Source organism: Sinocyclocheilus grahami, unplaced genomic scaffold, assembly GCF_001515645.1.
Source record: "Sinocyclocheilus grahami isolate Dianchi unplaced genomic scaffold, SAMN03320097.WGS_v1.1 scaffold1122.1, whole genome shotgun sequence".
Lineage (NCBI taxonomy): Eukaryota > Metazoa > Chordata > Actinopteri > Cypriniformes > Cyprinidae > Sinocyclocheilus > Sinocyclocheilus grahami.
Genome location: NW_015506301.1, coordinates 274,995 through 294,943, shown reverse-complemented (window position 1 = coordinate 294,943; position 19,949 = coordinate 274,995). Strand labels below are relative to the sequence as shown.

General features: G+C 35.5%; 1 protein-coding gene across 1 annotated transcript in view; it reads right to left on the bottom strand.

The window, feature by feature from the left end:
* The window catches only part of rhpn1 (rhophilin, Rho GTPase binding protein 1), a 28,973-nt gene extending 9,024 nt beyond the window's left edge, over nt 1-19,949 (bottom strand). The window contains exons 1-15 of the mRNA XM_016252605.1: nt 19,601-19,949; nt 18,120-18,235; nt 17,393-17,521; nt 15,499-15,574; nt 15,339-15,416; nt 12,480-12,604; nt 11,525-11,691; nt 9,118-9,215; nt 8,915-9,004; nt 8,205-8,361; nt 6,067-6,180; nt 5,787-5,981; nt 3,693-3,769; nt 3,464-3,607; nt 3,242-3,388 (exon numbers count right to left, since the gene is read on the bottom strand). Of these exons, the coding sequence (XP_016108091.1) occupies nt 3,242-3,388; nt 3,464-3,607; nt 3,693-3,769; nt 5,787-5,981; nt 6,067-6,180; nt 8,205-8,361; nt 8,915-9,004; nt 9,118-9,215; nt 11,525-11,691; nt 12,480-12,604; nt 15,339-15,416; nt 15,499-15,574; nt 17,393-17,521; nt 18,120-18,235; nt 19,601-19,672 (1,785 nt within the window). The 5' untranslated portion in view covers nt 19,673-19,949. The remainder of the gene's footprint in view (nt 1-3,241; nt 3,389-3,463; nt 3,608-3,692; nt 3,770-5,786; nt 5,982-6,066; nt 6,181-8,204; nt 8,362-8,914; nt 9,005-9,117; nt 9,216-11,524; nt 11,692-12,479; nt 12,605-15,338; nt 15,417-15,498; nt 15,575-17,392; nt 17,522-18,119; nt 18,236-19,600) is intronic.

Genomic DNA, 19,949 nt, shown 5'->3' with positions numbered 1-19,949 from the left:
CATGAATAGAATGCAGCAGCAGTTTTCTGTCGGGGATTTGTCATGCCGCGCCGCATCAAGTGTAGACCATAGATATGTATACAGGCTATATCTATGGTGTAGACAGCATCACTGATTATAATGAGTTCTATAGTATGTTGTCGCGCCGCACCGCTCGGGTCCGATGTAGACACAGTGTAACATTGGTTTTGCTTCGTTTCACAGAACTAATCGTTGCCTGGGTTGCGTACGTATATGTGGGGCGGAGCTATCAAAATAGGGGCGAGACCCTTTTGGGGTAGGGGCGTGTTTGTTTTGGTGATTTCAAATGTCAACATTGGCTACCAGAAATCGCTTCCCCCACCTTTAAATCATATCAATTTAATCTAGCTTCAAAGCGTTTTGAAAAACAGATTTACATTACAAGCATCAGAATTTCATCATATAAATATTATGTATACAAATACAAGTAATACAAATAAATAAATAAAATTAAGCAGTTTTTTCCTCCGTAGTCTCACTATATCAGAATATATGAGCCATAAAAGCCTGATGATACTTATGAGACCTTATGATACTCAACAACAAAAAAATATTTTTCAGATTTTGTAAAAAGATTCAATAAGCTGTTTCATTTAAAAAAAAAAACAGATTTTTCGGGTATTATTTCATATGTAAAGGCTCTATTATTTCTAGGGCTGGGTTTTGACAAATTTCATGATTTGATTTTGACTCACAAGCTTTCAAGCTGATTCCATTTACGATTCGATTCGATTCAATATCGATTATTTTGGATATACCGTATTGGCCCGAATATAAGATGACCCTGATTATAAGACGATCCCCCTTTTTCCAGATGTACCTTTTGGAAAAAGGCTTTTACATTTTTTTAAAAATCTGAATAAGGACATTTAGGCTATCCATCTAATAGTAGCCTACCAAAATCTTATTAACAGTAGAAGTTAAATCTTACTGTAGTCTTCAAATCTGGGTACTGTCTTACGTTTTAAAATCACAAAGAGAGTTTGGTCGCATCAGGCTAACGTGACAGTCACGACTCATGCAGCTGTAAGCTTTTCTTTAGTTTTTACTTGTGATCTTTACAACACGCATTACATTACGTATTTCACGGCACACTGGTTTTATGCGTATTTGGCGCCACCTATTGTTGTGGGTGTATTATTGACATGTCAAAGTCTAGACCCTGAATATAAGACCACCGCGTTTTTTCAGATATGTTTCCAAGAAAAAAAACATCGTCTTATATTCGGGTCAATACGGTATATCAGGTACAGTACATGACAAATTTTCTCAAGGAAAAAAAATCTCTCAACAAATGCTGTAAAATATAAATGAGAACCAGTTGGTACTACATTACTATACTATTGAAGGTTAAAATTAACTGATTTATATACACTTAATTAAGTTTTTATAATAATAAAGTTACAATTACATAATAATATTTCTACCCCAATCAGTTTTTAGAAATCGAAACATTTAAATGGTGGCATAAAAACTTGACAGATTTATTTAAACATTAAACACTGAAGAACAGTAAAAAAAATTATAATGCGTATGTTATACAGTATATTGCACATATTTAGCAAATTGTTCCTCTCCAGAGTTAATTTGTCTAAAATTTGAGGTAAATGTGACATTGTGACATCTTTGAAACACTGATTGAGTGATTACATGAGACGGATTTCGGTAAGTTGTACTCTGTCTTTTAACATACCTTCGGATGTTTATTTATGTTTATTTCATGCAGAAACTGTTATTAAAGCGGAGGAGATGATCCTGCCGCTTCTCTTGAACTGAGGCGCTACAGCGATCTGTCACTCCATATTAAAATGCGCCAAAATGCCATTTATTTTTTGAATACTGTAATCAAATGGTAAGAATTTGAAATCTGAGACTTTGTTTCATTTCAAAAGTAACAAAGCACAAAGCTTACTGCGATTCTTGGGATTTAACCCCTTAACTGTCACCCCCCATTTTTTAAAATAGGAATGAAAGTGCACTATCCAAACTTAAATTGTTGTAATTTATGAACACTTTGGAATACAGACACAAGGTTGGTCTCTTTTTAAAGAAGAAAATCAGCAGATTATTGATTATTGGAATTTTTTCAAAATATTAAAGTATCAAAAAGTTATAGAAGTTTAAATTGACTGTAAATAAAATGCACTATATTAATTTTACTTTATTTTATTTATAATAAATATTTTACATAACAGGTTTTACTCTAAAATTGGTATAACATTAAAGCCTTATGTCTAAATAAGTTACGTTCCAAATTTGAAGTTGATATGAAAAAAAAAACTGAGGTTCCTGTGAGATTTTATTTAGGGTGTCATACCACAAACAGCCACCGGGTGCCATCCAAACTCCATTGAGTTTTCTTTATGCATTTCTGTCACAAATGTCTAGATTTCTCTGTCAATATTACTTATATCTCAAAATCTGGAATCCTGAGACTCAGACCTTTCCAGTGATATGTATTTTGTCAAGATTATAAAAAGGTTTGATAATGCATTTTGTAATATGACACTTGACACTGCCCACTAAGGGGGAGGAGACTGCCAAAAGATTTTAAAGTACCATTTCCATGGTAACACAATGTCCGATTTCAAAATGGTTTTCACAGGATGAATCTTGGGCTTCTAAGCTTTCAAATGATATAATTCATGCTGATTACTTAAAGATGTGATAGAGAAAAAGGACAACAACAAAAAAGAGCGCCAAGCGTCCCACAGGTGGGACGGTGACAGTTAAGGGGTTTGAATCGATATGGACCCTTTTCACAAGACGCGTTTAACGGTCATCAGCATCGTAAATCCTCAAGTTTTTTTTTTAAAAGTACATTTATAACACTATACTTTGTATTATATCACCTTTGCATCAAATTACAAAAAAAACGAGTTAACGCTAATGCGAGGGTGTTTCTAATGCAGGGAGGGATGATCAATTTGACATCGTTCTCTCTTCCGACTGCCGTTATCAGTCTCTCTAAATTTTTGTCCTTTTATTGAAAGTCATGAAAACACTATCGTGGAGTTTTTCTTTTGCTATTTGAGCAAATGGGAATGCAAAAAATATATTTGTGGTACTCTCCCATTCACTGCTCTTCAAGTTAACTCGACTGTGATGACTTATAAAAGTGAAAAAAGTCCATTGTTTCGTAAAAATGAGAATCGATTAAAATCGAGAAATCAATCATTTTTACCCAGCCCTAATTATTTCACATGTGCACAGGCTGTACCTCGTGTGACTGTAGAGTGATGACGTCCAGCTCTAGTCCTCTCTCTGTGCTGCTCTTCAGCGCGTGAACGACCTCAGCGTGTTCGGCCCACCTGCAGTCTGCGCCGTTCACAGCCACGATATAATCGCCCTCTCGGAGTCCCGCCTCCTAAAACACGCTCATAATGCATAATGTAATAATAAAAAGCATTTAAATGTTACTGTCACTAATGACATCTCTTACCGCAGCACATCCCCCTGGCAACACCCCAGCAACCAGAACCGGCGAATCACCTCGAAGCGTGAGCCCGAGCCCCGCCTCTCCTCGAACCAAACACGCATGCCGCCGCACCCAGCGATTTCGAGCGGCGAACACAGACAGCGGCCCCTTCACACGCACAACAGAGCTGAACATTAAACACGTCTGCAACATTTACAGCACATTACAGTGTTTGTGTGAGTGTGAGAGTTACCAGTCGGTGGAAGATATCAGTCACTCTGACGCCACTGAAATCTGGAGTTGTAATGTCAGGCTTCTGCTGTGTATGAGCTGTAGGTGACAGGTCAAAGGTCAAAAGTCAGGGGTCATTATTGTCAAGACAAAAAAGGCTATGTTTGCAGTTGCATGCTTCTGTACCTCTACTATTTCTGCATTACGTCTGCTGTGCATATGCAAATCATGTGTAGGAATCACAGGGTTATTATAGTTTACTGAAACTAAAACCATCAAAAAACTAAAAAAAGTTTTGTTTCTTGTAATAAACATTAACTGAAATAATAACAAACTTATTTTATTTCAGCTAGTTGCCAAGGAAATGTTTCTCATTTTCATTTAGTCTAACCTGCTGTACTAAAATAATCAAAACTTGAATAAAAATCTATATAAACTAGACATTTTTTAAAAAACAAAATCTAATTTAAATGACAAAAACACAGAAAATGCTAAATAATGTGGAATTGAACATGCACATATGTTAGCAATGTCATATGACAACGTACTGCTGTTACTTCATGCATGCTGTTTTACCACAATATTTGTTAAAAACAAATAGCTGCATTTAGTAGGGATGCACCGATATGAAAATTTTGGCCGATACCGATAACCAATTATTCTTTATTTTTGAAAGCCGATAACCGATATGTTGGCCGATAAATCTATATCCAAATTGTTATATACTTTTTGAGAGCCTGATTACAAAAAAGGTCTCATCATTAAAAGCCACATCCCAAACACTTCAACATAAGGTGCATCCCTAGCATTTAGTATGTACTTCGCAGTGCAATATTTAATAACAAATACAACCAAAACAGCACTGTAAACACTTCTAGTTCAATTATCACACTAGAAATGGAGGGTAAAGTTGAATATACTGCATTGTGGACAAAATATCAGCATACAGAGCACAGTATGCATACTGCATAACGTAGTGTTATTTTAGTATCACTGAGATACTAGTACTGTTTTTTATTAAAGGGTCATGAAACCCCCTGTTTCAGCACCGGTTAGTTCTCACCACAGTTTTGAAAAATGCTATAAAAGTGCGTGTGATGCGCTGCAGTGGAGGGGGAGGAGTGGAGACAGACAACTAGAAGTCGACCAATTAATCGGCCAATTTATGTCATTTTTTAATTAATCGGCATCGGCCGATTGTGCAGCAAATTAGGACGATTTATAGGCAGGCGCATCTAAGCGTTGTTGCAGAACAACGGAGAATCTCTCTCTGGATGCGTGAGAGACGGAGCAACTCACACTCTGCAGCCGCTTAATGTTCACACATAGCTTCAGCTAATGATGGCAGGGCAAAACAGACCATTTCGAAAGCGTAATTACGTTTTACTCTACTAGAATTGATGAAGGAAAGTTATCATATTCATAAGTGCAACATGTGAAAGTAGAAACATGCAGAAACAGACAAAACATCTGGGCTGTTTATAACGTGCACGTTAACTTTCCTCATGAAATGTGTGTGTGTGTCCGACAATAGCCTCCACGATGTCATCGCTTGTGGCCAGTGCACATTTTTAAGCAGTTATGAGCAGCAGGCTGTGTAATATGTGTGAACTCTTTTATTTTTGTTATCTCTTGGCCATTTGACTAATAGCAGTGAACAGTGTTTCCCATACACTGAGTTATTACTTCGTTGAATAAACTGATCACTGCACGTTTCAAAATTAAAATGCATCGCTGGTGTTTTTATATGAATGTATCTTTGAAAAGAACCGAGCGTCTTCAGAAAAGCTTCGGTGTCATTTTCATTTCGTCTTTTATGTACATGTTATATATGATTATTTTTTGCTTCAGTTTTAGTTATTTTAATATACCAAAGTGAGAAATGTTTACTTGGCTGAAATAAGTAAATTTTTTTAATATTTAATTTGATTCCAGTTCATGTTTATTTTATTTCCAGTAACACATTTTTTTGTGGTTTTAGTTTTAGATAATGATAATACACCTAAACCTGAGGTTAGTATGAGTAGTATAGTAGTGTGCAAACAGCAGAGCAAATGACTTAACATAGATTTAACAGTAACTGTTCACAAACATGATTAGCATATTAAACACTCACACTGGATCTCTGGAGCCTCTGCGACCTCACAGAAATCATCTTCCTGATCAATCTCAGAGTATTTCTCCAGGGAGCAGGCGTGAGCGTGTGACAGAACTTCCTGCAGGATGTCCATCTTTCGAAGCATTTTACACACGCCGTGAAGACGCAGGGCTTCCTCGTGACGTATGATGGCTTTACGCAGATGAGCTTTACCTTCAAAATGAAATAAAATTAGTAAATTTTAACCTGCACTGAAACTGTAAACCTGTGTTCAGAAAAAGCATCCCACGACACAAACCGAGTCTCCGCATGTCCTCTGGATCATGAAGATTGAGTTTTTCCGGTCGTCTGGTGTGAACCTGTATGAGAGCTTTAATCTCTCCACCTTCATCCTCATCTTCATCAGACATAGCTGTTAGTTGTTAAAAAACATTATCAGTCAGTCAGTCTGCCATTTTAATGAAAATTATCTTTATAAAAGATTGTTTCTTTAGAATGACTAGCACAATACAAAGAGGAACATGTATTAAGAAAGTAGATCAGGTTAGTTTTGATGATAAAATAACAAAAAACAAATACTACTGGTCAAGAGATTGCAATAATTCATTAATTTTTTTGGAAGTCTCTTCTGCTCACCAAGGCTGCATTTATTTGATCAAAAATACAGTCAAATATTTAGGGCTGCCCCCTAATAGTCGACTAATCGTTAGTCGACCAGAAGAGGGTTGGTCGACCAAAATTGTATTAGTCACTTAGTCACAGAAAAACAAGAAAAAAAAATCCACATGCGAAGTCACGCAGTCCATAACTAACAGATTGTTAAAGCAGCACTATGTAACATTTTCTGTGTTCAAAATTAGCAAAATGTATATAATGAGCGAGTACATCATAAATTATAGATATAACTAAGTTTTTATAATTATATGATATATACATAAGTTTTTGTCTTATTGCGAATCACTGCGGAGTAACACATACCTGCGTGAATCGCCATAGACATAAACTTAGAGAAGTAGCTCCGGTTGGAATGTTCTTCCGCGGGATGTGTGCAGTTCTGCTTATTATCCGCTAGAGCCAAAAGTTACACAGTGCTGCTTTAACGGCTAGTCTATGGTAATACAGTACATCAGGCAGGACATCCAAACGCTCGCCTATCATTCATCAACATCAAATATGGCTTATCATCTGAAATATGTAAGTATTAGCAACTTTACATGGCCGCTCAATCTAATGTTAACCTAGAGAAATGTGCGCTATATGTCTGTGTGGAGTGTGGAAGCTGAAAAGTATCGCTCACTGCAGGACAGATGGAGGCGCCGGTGCGCTCTCTTACTCCTAAAATACTGGTCATTTTTGCTCATACAGATAAGAGTAATACATCTTTCGAATCTGTAAAGACTCTACATTTATTTGTGTGCACTTACAATAAAAAACAAATCGTGCTTTTGTAAAATAATGAAAGCAAACAGGATGCGCTTTCTGCCGTCTCGGTCTCTGTGAACTTGAGCGCGAAACACAGTGTATATCTTTACGTTACAGACATAAAAAAATTTCTATAGCGCGAAACACAGTGTATATCTTTACGTTACAGACATAAAAAAAATTCTATAGAGAGTGAAATGTCTACTTTCAAATGAACTAATTCAAATGGAAAACAAATATTCTCAGATTATGTAATCTGTATGAAACATGCATACTGCGGAGATGACGAGTCAGTGTCGCCGACTTCATCTCTTAAACCGAGAACAAAGAAAACACTAGTTTATCAAAATATTAAAATGTTAATGCAGTCTCCTTACAGTTTTTCCCTGACACATTCATAATCATTACTTCTGCGGTGCGCCGTGGCAAGCTTTATGCGTGTGCTTGAGCACCTATTAGGCTATGTAGGCAATTAAAGGCTCATAATAATGATTTAAATGGTTTATTAATAAATGTGAATTTTCAGCATCATTACTCCAGTCTCCAGTGTCACATGATCTTCAGAAATCAGTATAATATGCTGATTTGCTGCTCAAGAAACATTTCTGATTATTATCAATGTTGAAAACAGTTGTGCTGCACAATATTTTTGTTGAAACTGTGATTTCAGTTAATGCTGTTCTTTGGAAAGTTCAAAAGAACAGATTTATTTGAAACAGAAATCATTTGTAACATTATAAATGTCTTTACTGTCCCTTTTCATCAATTTAATGCATTTTTGCTTAATAACTGTTTTTTTTTTTTTTTACTTAGCCCAAACTTTTGAATGCTACTGGAACGTAGTTTTCAACATGGATAATTTTTTTACAGTATTTTTGATTAAATAAATGCAGATTTGGTGAGAAGGAGACTTCTTTCAAAAACATTAAAAAATCCTAATCATTCCAAACTTTTGCCCGGTGATGTATGCATGAAGTCATCAGTCAGTAAACACAGAGATGTTCAGTAGTTCACCTGAACAGTCACACAGCGCCACAGCGGTGTAGTAATGAGCCAGTGCTCTGAAATGATGCGTTTTGACCTGAACCATAGAGATCCAGGAGAAGGGAACGTAGTCCTTCAGTAACGGCACTGACATCGCCTGAAGAACCAGAGAATACACGTCTGATACCTACAAACACACACACACACACACACACACACACACACACACACACACACACAGTTATTAACAAATAGAACTCCATAACATGTATTCATGTGTGTGTGAGTGTGTGTGTGTGTGTGTGTGTGTGTGTGTGTGTGTGTGCGCGCGTTTTTGTGACAAATGAGGACATAAATGTGTATAATGACAAAGGTATGACAGGTATTACAAGGAGAAGGTGACTTTTCAGGACATTACCCCATGTCCCCACTTTTCAAAACGCTTATAAATCACACAGAATGGAGTGTATTGAAAATCTGAAATAGCAGAAAGTCTCCTGTGAGGGGTAGGTTTAGGGGTAGGGTTGGTGTAGGGCAATAGAATATACGGTCTGTACAGTATAAAAACCATTACACCTATGGAGAGTCCCCACTTTTCACAAAAACAAACCTGTGTGTGTGTGTGTGTGTGTGTGTGTGTGAGTGTGTGTGTGCGTGAGTGAGTGAGTGAGTGAGTGTGTGAGTGAGTGTGTGTGTGTGTGTGTGTGTGTGAGAGTGTGTGTGTGTGTGTGTGTGTTTACCCTCGCTGCCTCCTGGGCGGCTTGCAGAAGCACATTCAGGTCGTTGTTTTGCATGTTGAGTATGACCTTCTCACACACACACTCCTGAACCTGCACAAAATAAACTCAGAAATATGTGACTTGTTACATGATCACTTCTCAAACATATTAGATGATAGTCTGAAATGTATATTTAATGTATATGAGCCTCTTTCTTTCATTACCTGAGCTACCATAAGACGGACCAGCATGCTAAGCGCAGGGCTACTCATATCCAGACTGGGCGCATGAGAGAAATTCTCCTGCAGGTAGAGAAACGCACCTGCACACACACACACACACACACACACACACACGTCATGTTTACAAGTTAATTTATATAAGCAAAGAGCTTTAGATATTCAGTTCGGCAGCTGTGATGCAGTGTACATGGGGGTCATGAATGCTTAAAATTAAACAGATTATTCAGACGTCTGCATTAGTTTATATCATATAGACGAGGCACAGGGGTCATTCTCAGGAAATGGTGTCATTTGTGTGCTGACCTTGTGACCTACTACTGATATAATAAACAGTAACTAACATTATTTGGTAGATTCAACTGTTTTGTTGTTTTCAATGTCCTATTTCATCTGTGTTACATTTAAATGGATTATAATGGGAAAAAAATAACATTTGCTTTTACAGACATATAATTGTAAAAGTTAATGTTAATGCAATATTAATGATTTATATATATTTTTTAAATATAAAAATATTTGTTTAAAATAAAATGAATGAATAATAAAATAAAAATAATAATAAAATAAAAGTTAAAATATATATTTTTTAATTAAATCATTTAAAAAATATATATATTTAATAAAAATATATACTTTTATTCAGCAAAGGCTGACCAAAAGTAAAGTAATGTTGCTAATGATTCCTATTTCAAATAAATGCTGTTCTTTTGTACTTTCTATTCATCAAAGTAACCTGAAAAATCGACAAAAATATTTGGCAGCACAACTGTTTTCAACATTGAAGATCACAGCAATAAATTACAATTTAAGATATATTCACATAGATCAGCAACAGCCATTTTAAATTGTAATATTTCATAATATATACTGTATTTTTGATCAAATAAATGCAGTCTTGGGGAGCAGAAGAGACTTTGTTCAAAAACATAACCCCAAACTTTTGAACGGTAGAGTATATTGTCAAGTAAAGTGGTATTGTTTAATTAGAAAATAATATAATTTTTTATAATTATAATGCACATAAATGTAAATAATGAGGTGTTGTGTAGATCAGCAACAGCCATTTTAAATTGTAATATTTCATAATATATACTGTATTTTTGATCAAATAAATGCAGTCTTGGGGAGCAGAAGAGACTTTGTTCAAAAACATAACCCCAAACTTTTGAACGGTAGAGTATATTGTCAAGTAAATTGGTATTGTTTAATTAGAAAATAATATAATTTTTTATAATTATAATGCACATAAATGTAAATAATGAGGTGTTGTGTGATAATATGTGTCCCTGCAGCACAAAAGCAGTGTTAAGTCGCTGGGGGATATTTGTAGCAATAGCCAACAATACATTGTATGGGTCAAAATTATACATTTTTCTTTTATGACAAAAATTATTAGGATATTAAGTAAAGATCATGTTCCATGAAGATATTTTGTAAATTTCCTACTGTAAATATATCAAAACTTAATGTTTGATTAGTAATATGCATTGCTAAGAACTTCATTTGAACAACTTTAAAGATGATTTTCTCAATATTTAGATTTTTTTGCACCCTCAGATTCCAGATTTTCAAATAGTTGTATCTAGTCTTAACTTTGATAAAGAATATCTCTTTGGTTTTGAGACTTTAGTCTTTGCAACTTCAGGGATCTTATCTATGCACAATCAGCTTGTAACACTCCAAAGAGAAAGGAAAACTTGAAATCACATCATATGACCCCTTTAAGCATCGTGTTGTACGCTCCAAAAAATATTTAAGCCTAAATTTAAGATTTATGTAGCCTATTTGAATTCCATATCAAATTAATGAAATTCCATCTAACACGAACTAAGAAATCAAATTTGATACATATTTGTCAGTCATACATAAATGAAAGAGTTAAGATTTCTGCTCTCAAAAAAAAAATCATAATTATTTGCGTTTATTTGACTTTAAATAAACACATTTTCAAAATGCATTTATATAAATTGCTTAGAATCGGAATAAATCTTTTCACCGTGAAAACAATTTAATTTATTCAGTTAAAAAGTATGAACTAGCATTCAGTTTATTAGCACTATTACAGAAATATTGTCCACCATACATCAGTGGAAAGCTCATTTATTCAGCATTCAGATGATGTATAAATCTCAATTTCAAAAAATTGACTGGTTTTGTGGTCCAGGGTCACATATTTGTAGTTAAAGGCCATAATTATAATTTTTTTGTTGAGCCGAAACATGTTTGAAAGAGCATCAAATGTTTTGTTGTTAATACTAATAGAGTGATACTATCAGAATTTACTGACATTTTTTTAAAATGATAAGCACATGAATATAGCTGTAACATACTGTGACAGCGTTTCCTGTGAATGACCCAGAAAAACAGACAGATCCAGATGATTCAGTACCTGCTGCTCTCTGGAAAGCATCGATAGCGTTCTGAATGCCAGTCAGTGTCAAGCGATCTTGTCTGGCTCCGATTTGAGTATAAAGTGCTCCGATGTTGAACAAAACGCTCCCTTTCTCGAACGCCAGCGCTCTCTGAACTGAAGGCACGCCGGTCAGTGAGTCGTACCTGTGATGAGAGACGTGATCAGAAGCTCTGTCTCTGACTAGGCCTGTCGCAATAATCAATATATCGACTTATCGTGCAATATATGTACATGGCCTCAATCATTTTTGGTGACGCAATATATCGGCCATTATATTTACTTAAAAATTAATGTCACCATGTTTTGTACATTCCACTTGCGCCTGTGTCTTTTGCAGCTTCTTGTACATAACGTGGTGTAGTCATGAGGTGCTCGTTCAAATTTTATAAATGCTTCTACAAACCAAGTTTCATCTGCAGATATGGCCTTGTTTAGGGATCTGTGCCTTTGTGCATACGGATATCTGACTGCTGAGTAGTGATTGTGTGTTTCAGCAATAGTGTGCACCCTTACTTTACAGAGAAAAGAAGGTCCGGGAAAAATCTGTAGATGGAAAAATCTCCATACAAGTTCTTTGTGGATTTTTCTTTTTTTCTACTTGTTACTTTGCACTTTTTGTTAGAAAATGTTTATTTATTTATTCAGGTTTTTTAAGGTATCTAATATTTTGATACTTAATTTCCATGATATAAATATTCTTACAAATTAAAAGTTTGTTGTCATTTGGAAGTGTGTTGGCCTTCTTGCATTATTATGCTGTTATATTATGATTATATATTCAGTGGCATAAAATGGTCTATAAAATGACAATAATATCGCTTATCGCAATTATTCCTGGGGCAATATATCGCACAACAAAAAGTTGTTATCGTGACAGGCCTATCTCTGACCTCTGATCATTCATGTGTTTGTGTGCAGCAGTGTGTCTCACCAGTGAAAGTGTATTCCCAGACTTCTGTGCGGTGAAAAGAAGCGCTGATCCAGGAAATAGAGCTGGTTATAATATTCCTTCAGCAGCTCCTGTCCTGCCTCGTTCCTGCTGGGAGTTCGCATGGCCTACAGAGACAGGTGAGGACTGAAGAAATCATTTTCAGCTCAAAAATAACGGTTTGTGTTTCTCGTAACACAGCCCTGGCTGCATCTTGACTAAAAATTCTGCTCATTAGCAAAAAAGGCCTAATATTATCTAATTTGGTGACGCTGAGTTCAAAAATATAAATAAAACTTTTCCATTTTTCCACAAAATAAGAAAGAACATTCTTCAAATAATATACACTACCGGTCAAAAGTTTGGGATCAGAAGGATTTTTTATGTTCTTTACAGGAGTTTCTTCTGCTCATCAAGGCTGCATTTATTTGATAAAAAAATACAGTAAAAAATGTAATATTGTGAAATATAATTATGATGTAAAATAAAATTTTTCTATTTTAATATACATTAAAATGTAATGTATTTCTGTGATGCGCAGCTGTATTTTCAGCATCATTACTGCAGTCTTCAGCGTCACATGATCTTCAGAAATCAGTATAATATGCTGATTTATTATCAGTGTTGAAACTGTTGCTGCTTCATATTTTTTTGGAACCTATTTTTCAGGATTCTTTGATGAATAAAAAGTTAAAAACAAGAGCATTTATTTAAAATATAAATCTTTACTAACAATATACTCTACCGTTCAAAAGTTTGGGGTCGGTACATTTTTATTCTTTATTTTTTTTAAAGAAATTAAAACTTGTATTCAGCAAGCATGTGTTGTATTGTTAAGAAGTGATAGCAAAGATTTATATTTTAAATAAATGCTCTTGTTTTTAACTTTTTATTCATCAAAGAATCCTGAAAAAAAGAATCACAGGTTCAAAATAAATATTAAGCAGCACAACTGTTAATAATTCTAATAAAAAATCAGCATATTAAAATGATTTCTGCAGATCATGTGACACTTTATACTGGAGTAATGATGATGGAAATTCAGCTTTGCATCACAGAAATAAATTATATTTTAAAGAATATTAAAATAGAAACCATTATTTTATATTGTAATAACATTTTGCAAGATTACCGTTTTTTTCTGTATTTTTGATCAAATAAATGCAGCCTTGATGAGCAGAAGAGACTTCTTTAAAAACATTACAAGTCTTACTGATCCCAAACTTTTGACTGGCAGTGTATATACTGTATGTATCACTTTTAATGCACTTATCAAAATAGCAAAAGCAGTCAAAGGTCAAAATTTTTAAAGATATATTCAAAATGTACCATTTAACTTGAAATCTGCAAAGGAATGGAATTCATGCATAATGTCTTCAGAATCATTCATACGAAAATAGGCTGAGAATTAAAGGAATAGCTAGTTGTAATCTGGCCCAGATTCAGACTGATTAAGGGATAATACAAGACTTATTCACCTTACACATGGTTGTCAAAAGCAAAAATGCTATGAAATGCATAATATCTTTTGAGAAGGTGAGCAAATTTTTGGAATCAGCACCCAAAATTAGTAAGAAACACGTATTGGATTTCATTCAGCAAATATGATGTAGGGCAGTGTAGTCACTTATTTGGTTTTTAGAAATTAAAATTGACTGTAGTTACCTTCTTAAAGATACACTATGTAAGTATCGGCCCTCTAGCAGTAAATGTAAACTGGCACTGATGATTCCCTCATGACTGTCAGTTTGAACGATCGATAGTTGATTTTTCTTGTTTGTTGTAACAACAGCTTCAAGCTACTTTAGCCAAATTCACTTTGATAAACCTACATAAAAGAGTGAGGACATGGTTTGTAAAATGTATTTCTTTAATTTATAACATTTAGTTATTTTTTCAATTAAATAGTGTAGCTTTAATTAGGGATGGGTATCGTTAAGGTTTTAACGGTATTACTACTCTTACTGATACTGCTTATCGATTCGGTACTTTAACGGTATTCTTATCGGTACTTTTTGTTTTATATATATATATATATATATGACAAATTAAGAGCTGAATTAACATTGCTTTATATTCTGAAATGTAAAATAAATATTTAATGAAATGAATATAAAACATCAATTTGTAAATGCACCAGTGTGCAGGCATTTTTAGTGTTTTATTCATAAGATAAGATACAGTAAGAACAAAGTAAAACAAACTGACAAATACAATAAAACAAATATACAAATGAAATGAAATAAACAGTGCTGTCATTTTAAGTAATAACTTACAAAAAAAATGCGCTGTGAAGGGAAAGAAGTTGCACAATACGAAACGCAGCTAGTTTTTAATAGCTTTACCTCATGTCTTCTTTTGTATAATCCTTAGAAGCCAAAATAAAAATAAAAAAATAAAATTAGCTTAATAAAACTGCCACAAGCCTAAAGTGTAAGCAGATGTTTGAATGTTTAGTTATCATAATTAAACAGGGCTTTCATGTTGCGCGTGCTGAAGCTCCTCTGCGTGAGCGTGATCTCGCTTCTGAATTGCGAATAGCAAAAATGCATCATAGACAAATGTTTGAAAAACAGCTGGCGACTCTGGTGAGATAGAATTTGCAAGATAATGTATATATAGCAATAATAAATGTATGTGTGTTTTATTAATTTCTCCAGTACCGATAGCAGAACCGTTAACGTCAGAGCTTATCGATACTCCGGTCTTTCATAATTTAGCCCCGGACCGATTAAATACCGGGTTTCAGTACCCATCCCTAGCTTTAATACATGTTTTTGGTCTTATTTTTAATTATTCTTTAGTGCATGTTTAAGAAGTAATTTGTGTTGCGATCAGCATTGCATGTTGACTTGAACTGACCTGTCTTAGTTCCATAAAATCCCGGATCTCATTCAGGTACAGAGATGCATCCTCACTGTAATGTTCACTGATGAAATCCTGATGAAACGGCAGAGAAAAAAATGTTTCTAGACAGATTTAAACACTGAATGAGTTGACATGTATTCTGCGTTGATCTCACCTGAAGAGGGACTGTCATGTCAATCTCTTTAGTCTCTTTCAACCCCAGTGGAATCATGGGAACACTGACTGTCTCACTGCGACAAAAAGATGATCCGTTTGTGAATGTTTGAATTATATATTTTACATACTGCACGTAAAGAAATAAACTACACAATCCATGTTCTGCACACTTAAAACTTGATGACTGTTGATTATTCTAGAATTGCATAATCCAAGATGCAGATTAGTTTTTTTCTTCATTAGATTTGGAGAAATGTAGCATTGCATCAGTGTCTCAGCAATGGATGCTCTGCAGTGAATGGGTGCCGTCAGAATGAGAGTCCAAACAGCTTATAAAAACATCACAATAATCCACAAGTAATCCACAGCACTCCAGTCCATCAGTTAATGTCTTGTAAAGCCAAAAGCTTCGTGTTTGAACAACAACAAATCCATCAAGGCATTTTAACTTGTGGATTATTGTGATGTGTTTATCAGCTGTTTGGACTCTCATTCTGACGGCACCCATTCACTGCAGAGGATCGATTGGTGAGCAAGTGATGCAATGCTACATTTCTCCAAATCTGATGAAGAAACAAGCTCATCCTAATCTTGGCTGACCTGAGGTTGAGGAAATGTTCAACAAATTAACATTTTTGGGTGAACTATTTCTTTAAACAAAACTACAAATGTGTTTTGCATGCTTCAAACCTGTTGTACTGATTTGAGAAATGCTAATCTAATGGTGCTTTTCTACTGCGTGGTACGACTCGGCTCGGCTCGGCTTGCGTTTACACTGCAGTTAGTATTGCTTTAGAGTGGGCGGGATTATTCACATGTTGCTGCCTATACTGCCGCGACTCCTGAAAAACGTTTTCATTCCGCGTCGCCCCATCAAGCTCTCGCTGGATCCGCTCCTCTGCTATCAACGAGAGGAACGTCTGTACTTCCTCAACAGACCACGAAACAAACACTTTTTGGTTGTTCAAAACAGTTGCGTTCGATCCTTTGCTGGCTGTGCTGATTTAAATGAATGAATGATGCATTTTTATATAGTGCTTTATTGTGTATTTTTGTACACCCAAAGCGCTTTACAATCATGTGGGGGGGGTCTCTCCTCAACCACCACCAGTGTGCAGCATCCACTTGGATGATGCGACGGCAGCCACAGGACAACGGCGCCAGTGCGCTCACCACACACCAGCTACAGGTGGAGAGGAGAGAGTCATAGAGCCAATCAAGTGGATGGGGATTATTAGGAGGCCATGATTGACAAAGACCAGGGGGGGCAGTTTTGGCTAGGACACCGGGGTTACACCCCTACTCTTTACGAGAAGTACCATGGGATTTTTAATGACCCTAGAGAGTCAGGACCTCGGTTTAACGTCACATCCGAAAGAAATCTACCGGTTCTGTTGTGTTTGTGTCGCAAGTTCAGTGACGCAGGTAGTGACGATTCTCTCCGGCCAATCCGTGATCAGCAGAGTATACACGTCACGTTTTGGTAACGGTACGGTTCACTTGGAACCTCAACTGAGGTGGTACTAAAAAAAGTACAAGTTACCAGGTACTGTACCTAGTGGAAAACCCCCCAAAAGTGAACCGTACCGAGCCGTACCATGCAGTGGAAAGTGCCATAAAATAAAGAATTTCAATCATCTAACATGATTTCATTACTTGTTTCAGGATAAACCTGTGATGATTTTTTTTTATCTGCACTTCAAGCAAGTTTACCCAGTTATTATCAAAGTGTGATACCAAACTTCTCAAAGCTGCTTTGCTGGAAGGCTGACTACTGCAGCAGCTATTTCAAGTTTACTGCCAAGTTATCCAGAAACTTATCAGGTAACCAAGTAAACAATGTTTGAATACAGAGAGTTAGGTGCAGATCCAGAAAGTGCAAAGTAAACAACCTCTCAGTCTGGTAGACGTTCATACTGCTGTTCAGTTCCTCTAGTTCTTCTTTGAGAAGCTGAAGGTTCGAGTTCACAAAACTCAGTTCTAATGCAACAGTCTCCTTCACCTTCTGATTACTGCTGGCCCTGGAAAAAAACACGATCCACATGTCACTTTAAAGGGGTCATATGATGCTTTTTTAAAGATCATTATTTTGTGTATTTGGTGTAACAGAATATGCTGACATGCTTTAATGTTCAAAAAACAAGTCCCTCCTTCCGACAAGCGCAGTCTGCTCTGATTGGCCAGCTGACCCAGTGCATTGTGATTGGCCGAACACCGTTGAGACTTTAGTCTTTGCAACTTCAGGGATCTTATCTATGCACAATCAGCTTGTAACACTCCAAAGAGAAAGCAAAACTTGAAATCGCATCATATTTAACATTATGTATTGTGCAAAAGTATAAATACAGTATGTCAACTGGTAGCCGTTATGCTACACCATTTATATTGCAGTATATCTGGTGAAACGTTTGCAATTTATCATGCAACTTGTACTGTAATGGAAGATTTTGGTCATACCACCCACCGCTACATAAACACACATCACAACACAGAACACAACATCAACAGAGAGGCGTGTCGCGGGTCACTTCCTGTTAGTTCTGGGTCAGGCAGGGTGTTGGGCATAGTGTGTGTTATTATGAAAAACATGCACCTCAGTATTAGCAGATATAGTGATACCTGTACAGGTTTTCAGCTCCGCTCCGCAGACGAAGCTCTCGGTTGATCTGCTGGTTGAGTTTAGCTCTCCGCTGCTGCAGTTTGCTGCGCTGGGTTGAGACGAGAGGGTCACATCCCTAAAACACACACCGGTCATGTCTCATCACCCGAAATTTGCATATTTTGACTTTAACCTCAGCATTTGAATATAACCATTGCACTTCTGTTCTGTTCTCTATGCTTCATACTTATCAATATATACAGTGGGTACGGAAAGTATTCAGACCCCCTTAAATTTTTCACTCTTTGTTATATTGCAGCCATTTGCTCAAATCATTTAAGTTAATTTTTTTTCCTCATTAATGTACACACAGCACCCCATATTGACAGAAAAACACAGAATTGTTGACATTTTTGCAGATTTATTAAAAAAGAAAAACTGAAATATCACATGGTCCTAAGTATTCAGACCCTTTGCTCAGTATTTAGTAGAAGCACCCTTTTGATCGAATACAGCCATGAGTCTTTTTGGGAAAGATGCAACAAGTTGTTCACACCTGGATTTGGGGATCCTCTGCCATCCCTCCGTACCCACTGTATATATATATATATATATATATATAAATAAAACACAAAAATAATAAAACATTTAATGTGTGTGTATATATACACACAAAACAAATAAAATACATGTATATAATCAAAATAAACTTAAATGATTTTAGCAAATGGCTGCAATAAGTGAAAAAGTGAAAATTTTAAGGGGGTCTGAATACTTTCCGTACCCACTGTATATATATATATATATATATATATATATATATATATAAATAAAACACAAAAATAATAAACATTTAATGTGTGTATATATACACACAAAACAAATAAAATACATGTATATAATCAAAATAAATAAAATATTATTATTATTTTTATGGCAACACTTTACAATAAGGTCTCGTTTGTTGACATTGGTTAGTCCATTAACTAACATGAACATATACAACATATTTTACAGCATTTATGAACCTTTATGTTAGTTAATAAAAATGTTCACAGTCCATTATCTAATGTTAGCAGATAAGTTACGAAGTTTGATTTTGGTAATGTGCTAGTAAATGTTGAACTTACCATTAATAAATAAATAAATTCTGTGCAAGTATTGTTTATGCTAACTAATGTTTATAGTAAAGTGTTACTATTTTTATTTATTTATTTATTTTTACTTAATTTCATTGCAAGGACTTCAAAGAATGTCATCTAAAGACATGCTATTACTGTGTTATTATTTTACCATGTAAATACCATAGTTTGAGAATATATTGAATCAGTTACTATGGTACAATAGGTAATACCATGGTACTTTTGGGTAAGTGCCTCAACCTGTTATTTCTTATTGCGTTGCTGGTTTTAATGATAAGCAATAAGTAATAAATGAACATATTATGACATATTAAGTAATGTGCATGGAGCCAGATCTCTGAAAGTCCAGCTAACGTTACCTTGCGGACTGACTCTGTCGACCCTCCGTCCTCAGCAGTTATATCCTCATCTGATCCAGAGTCACACATCATAAACTCACCTTTATTACTGTACTTTTACTGTACTGTAATAACACCTGCACTCACAATAGCGCTCGCATGTTATCAAACTGCGCTAAATCCGTTAAACGCTGCTATCCGAACACGAACTAACGGCTATTTTACACTCGCTGGACACGGGTTTTAACTATATATGTGTCTAAACGCATTTATTTCTCTCCATAATGTGATTTTTAAAGAATATAATTCACTCAAAATAAGTAAATCCACTTGTACGCTGCACGAGCCACAGCTGATCTCTCGCGTTGCG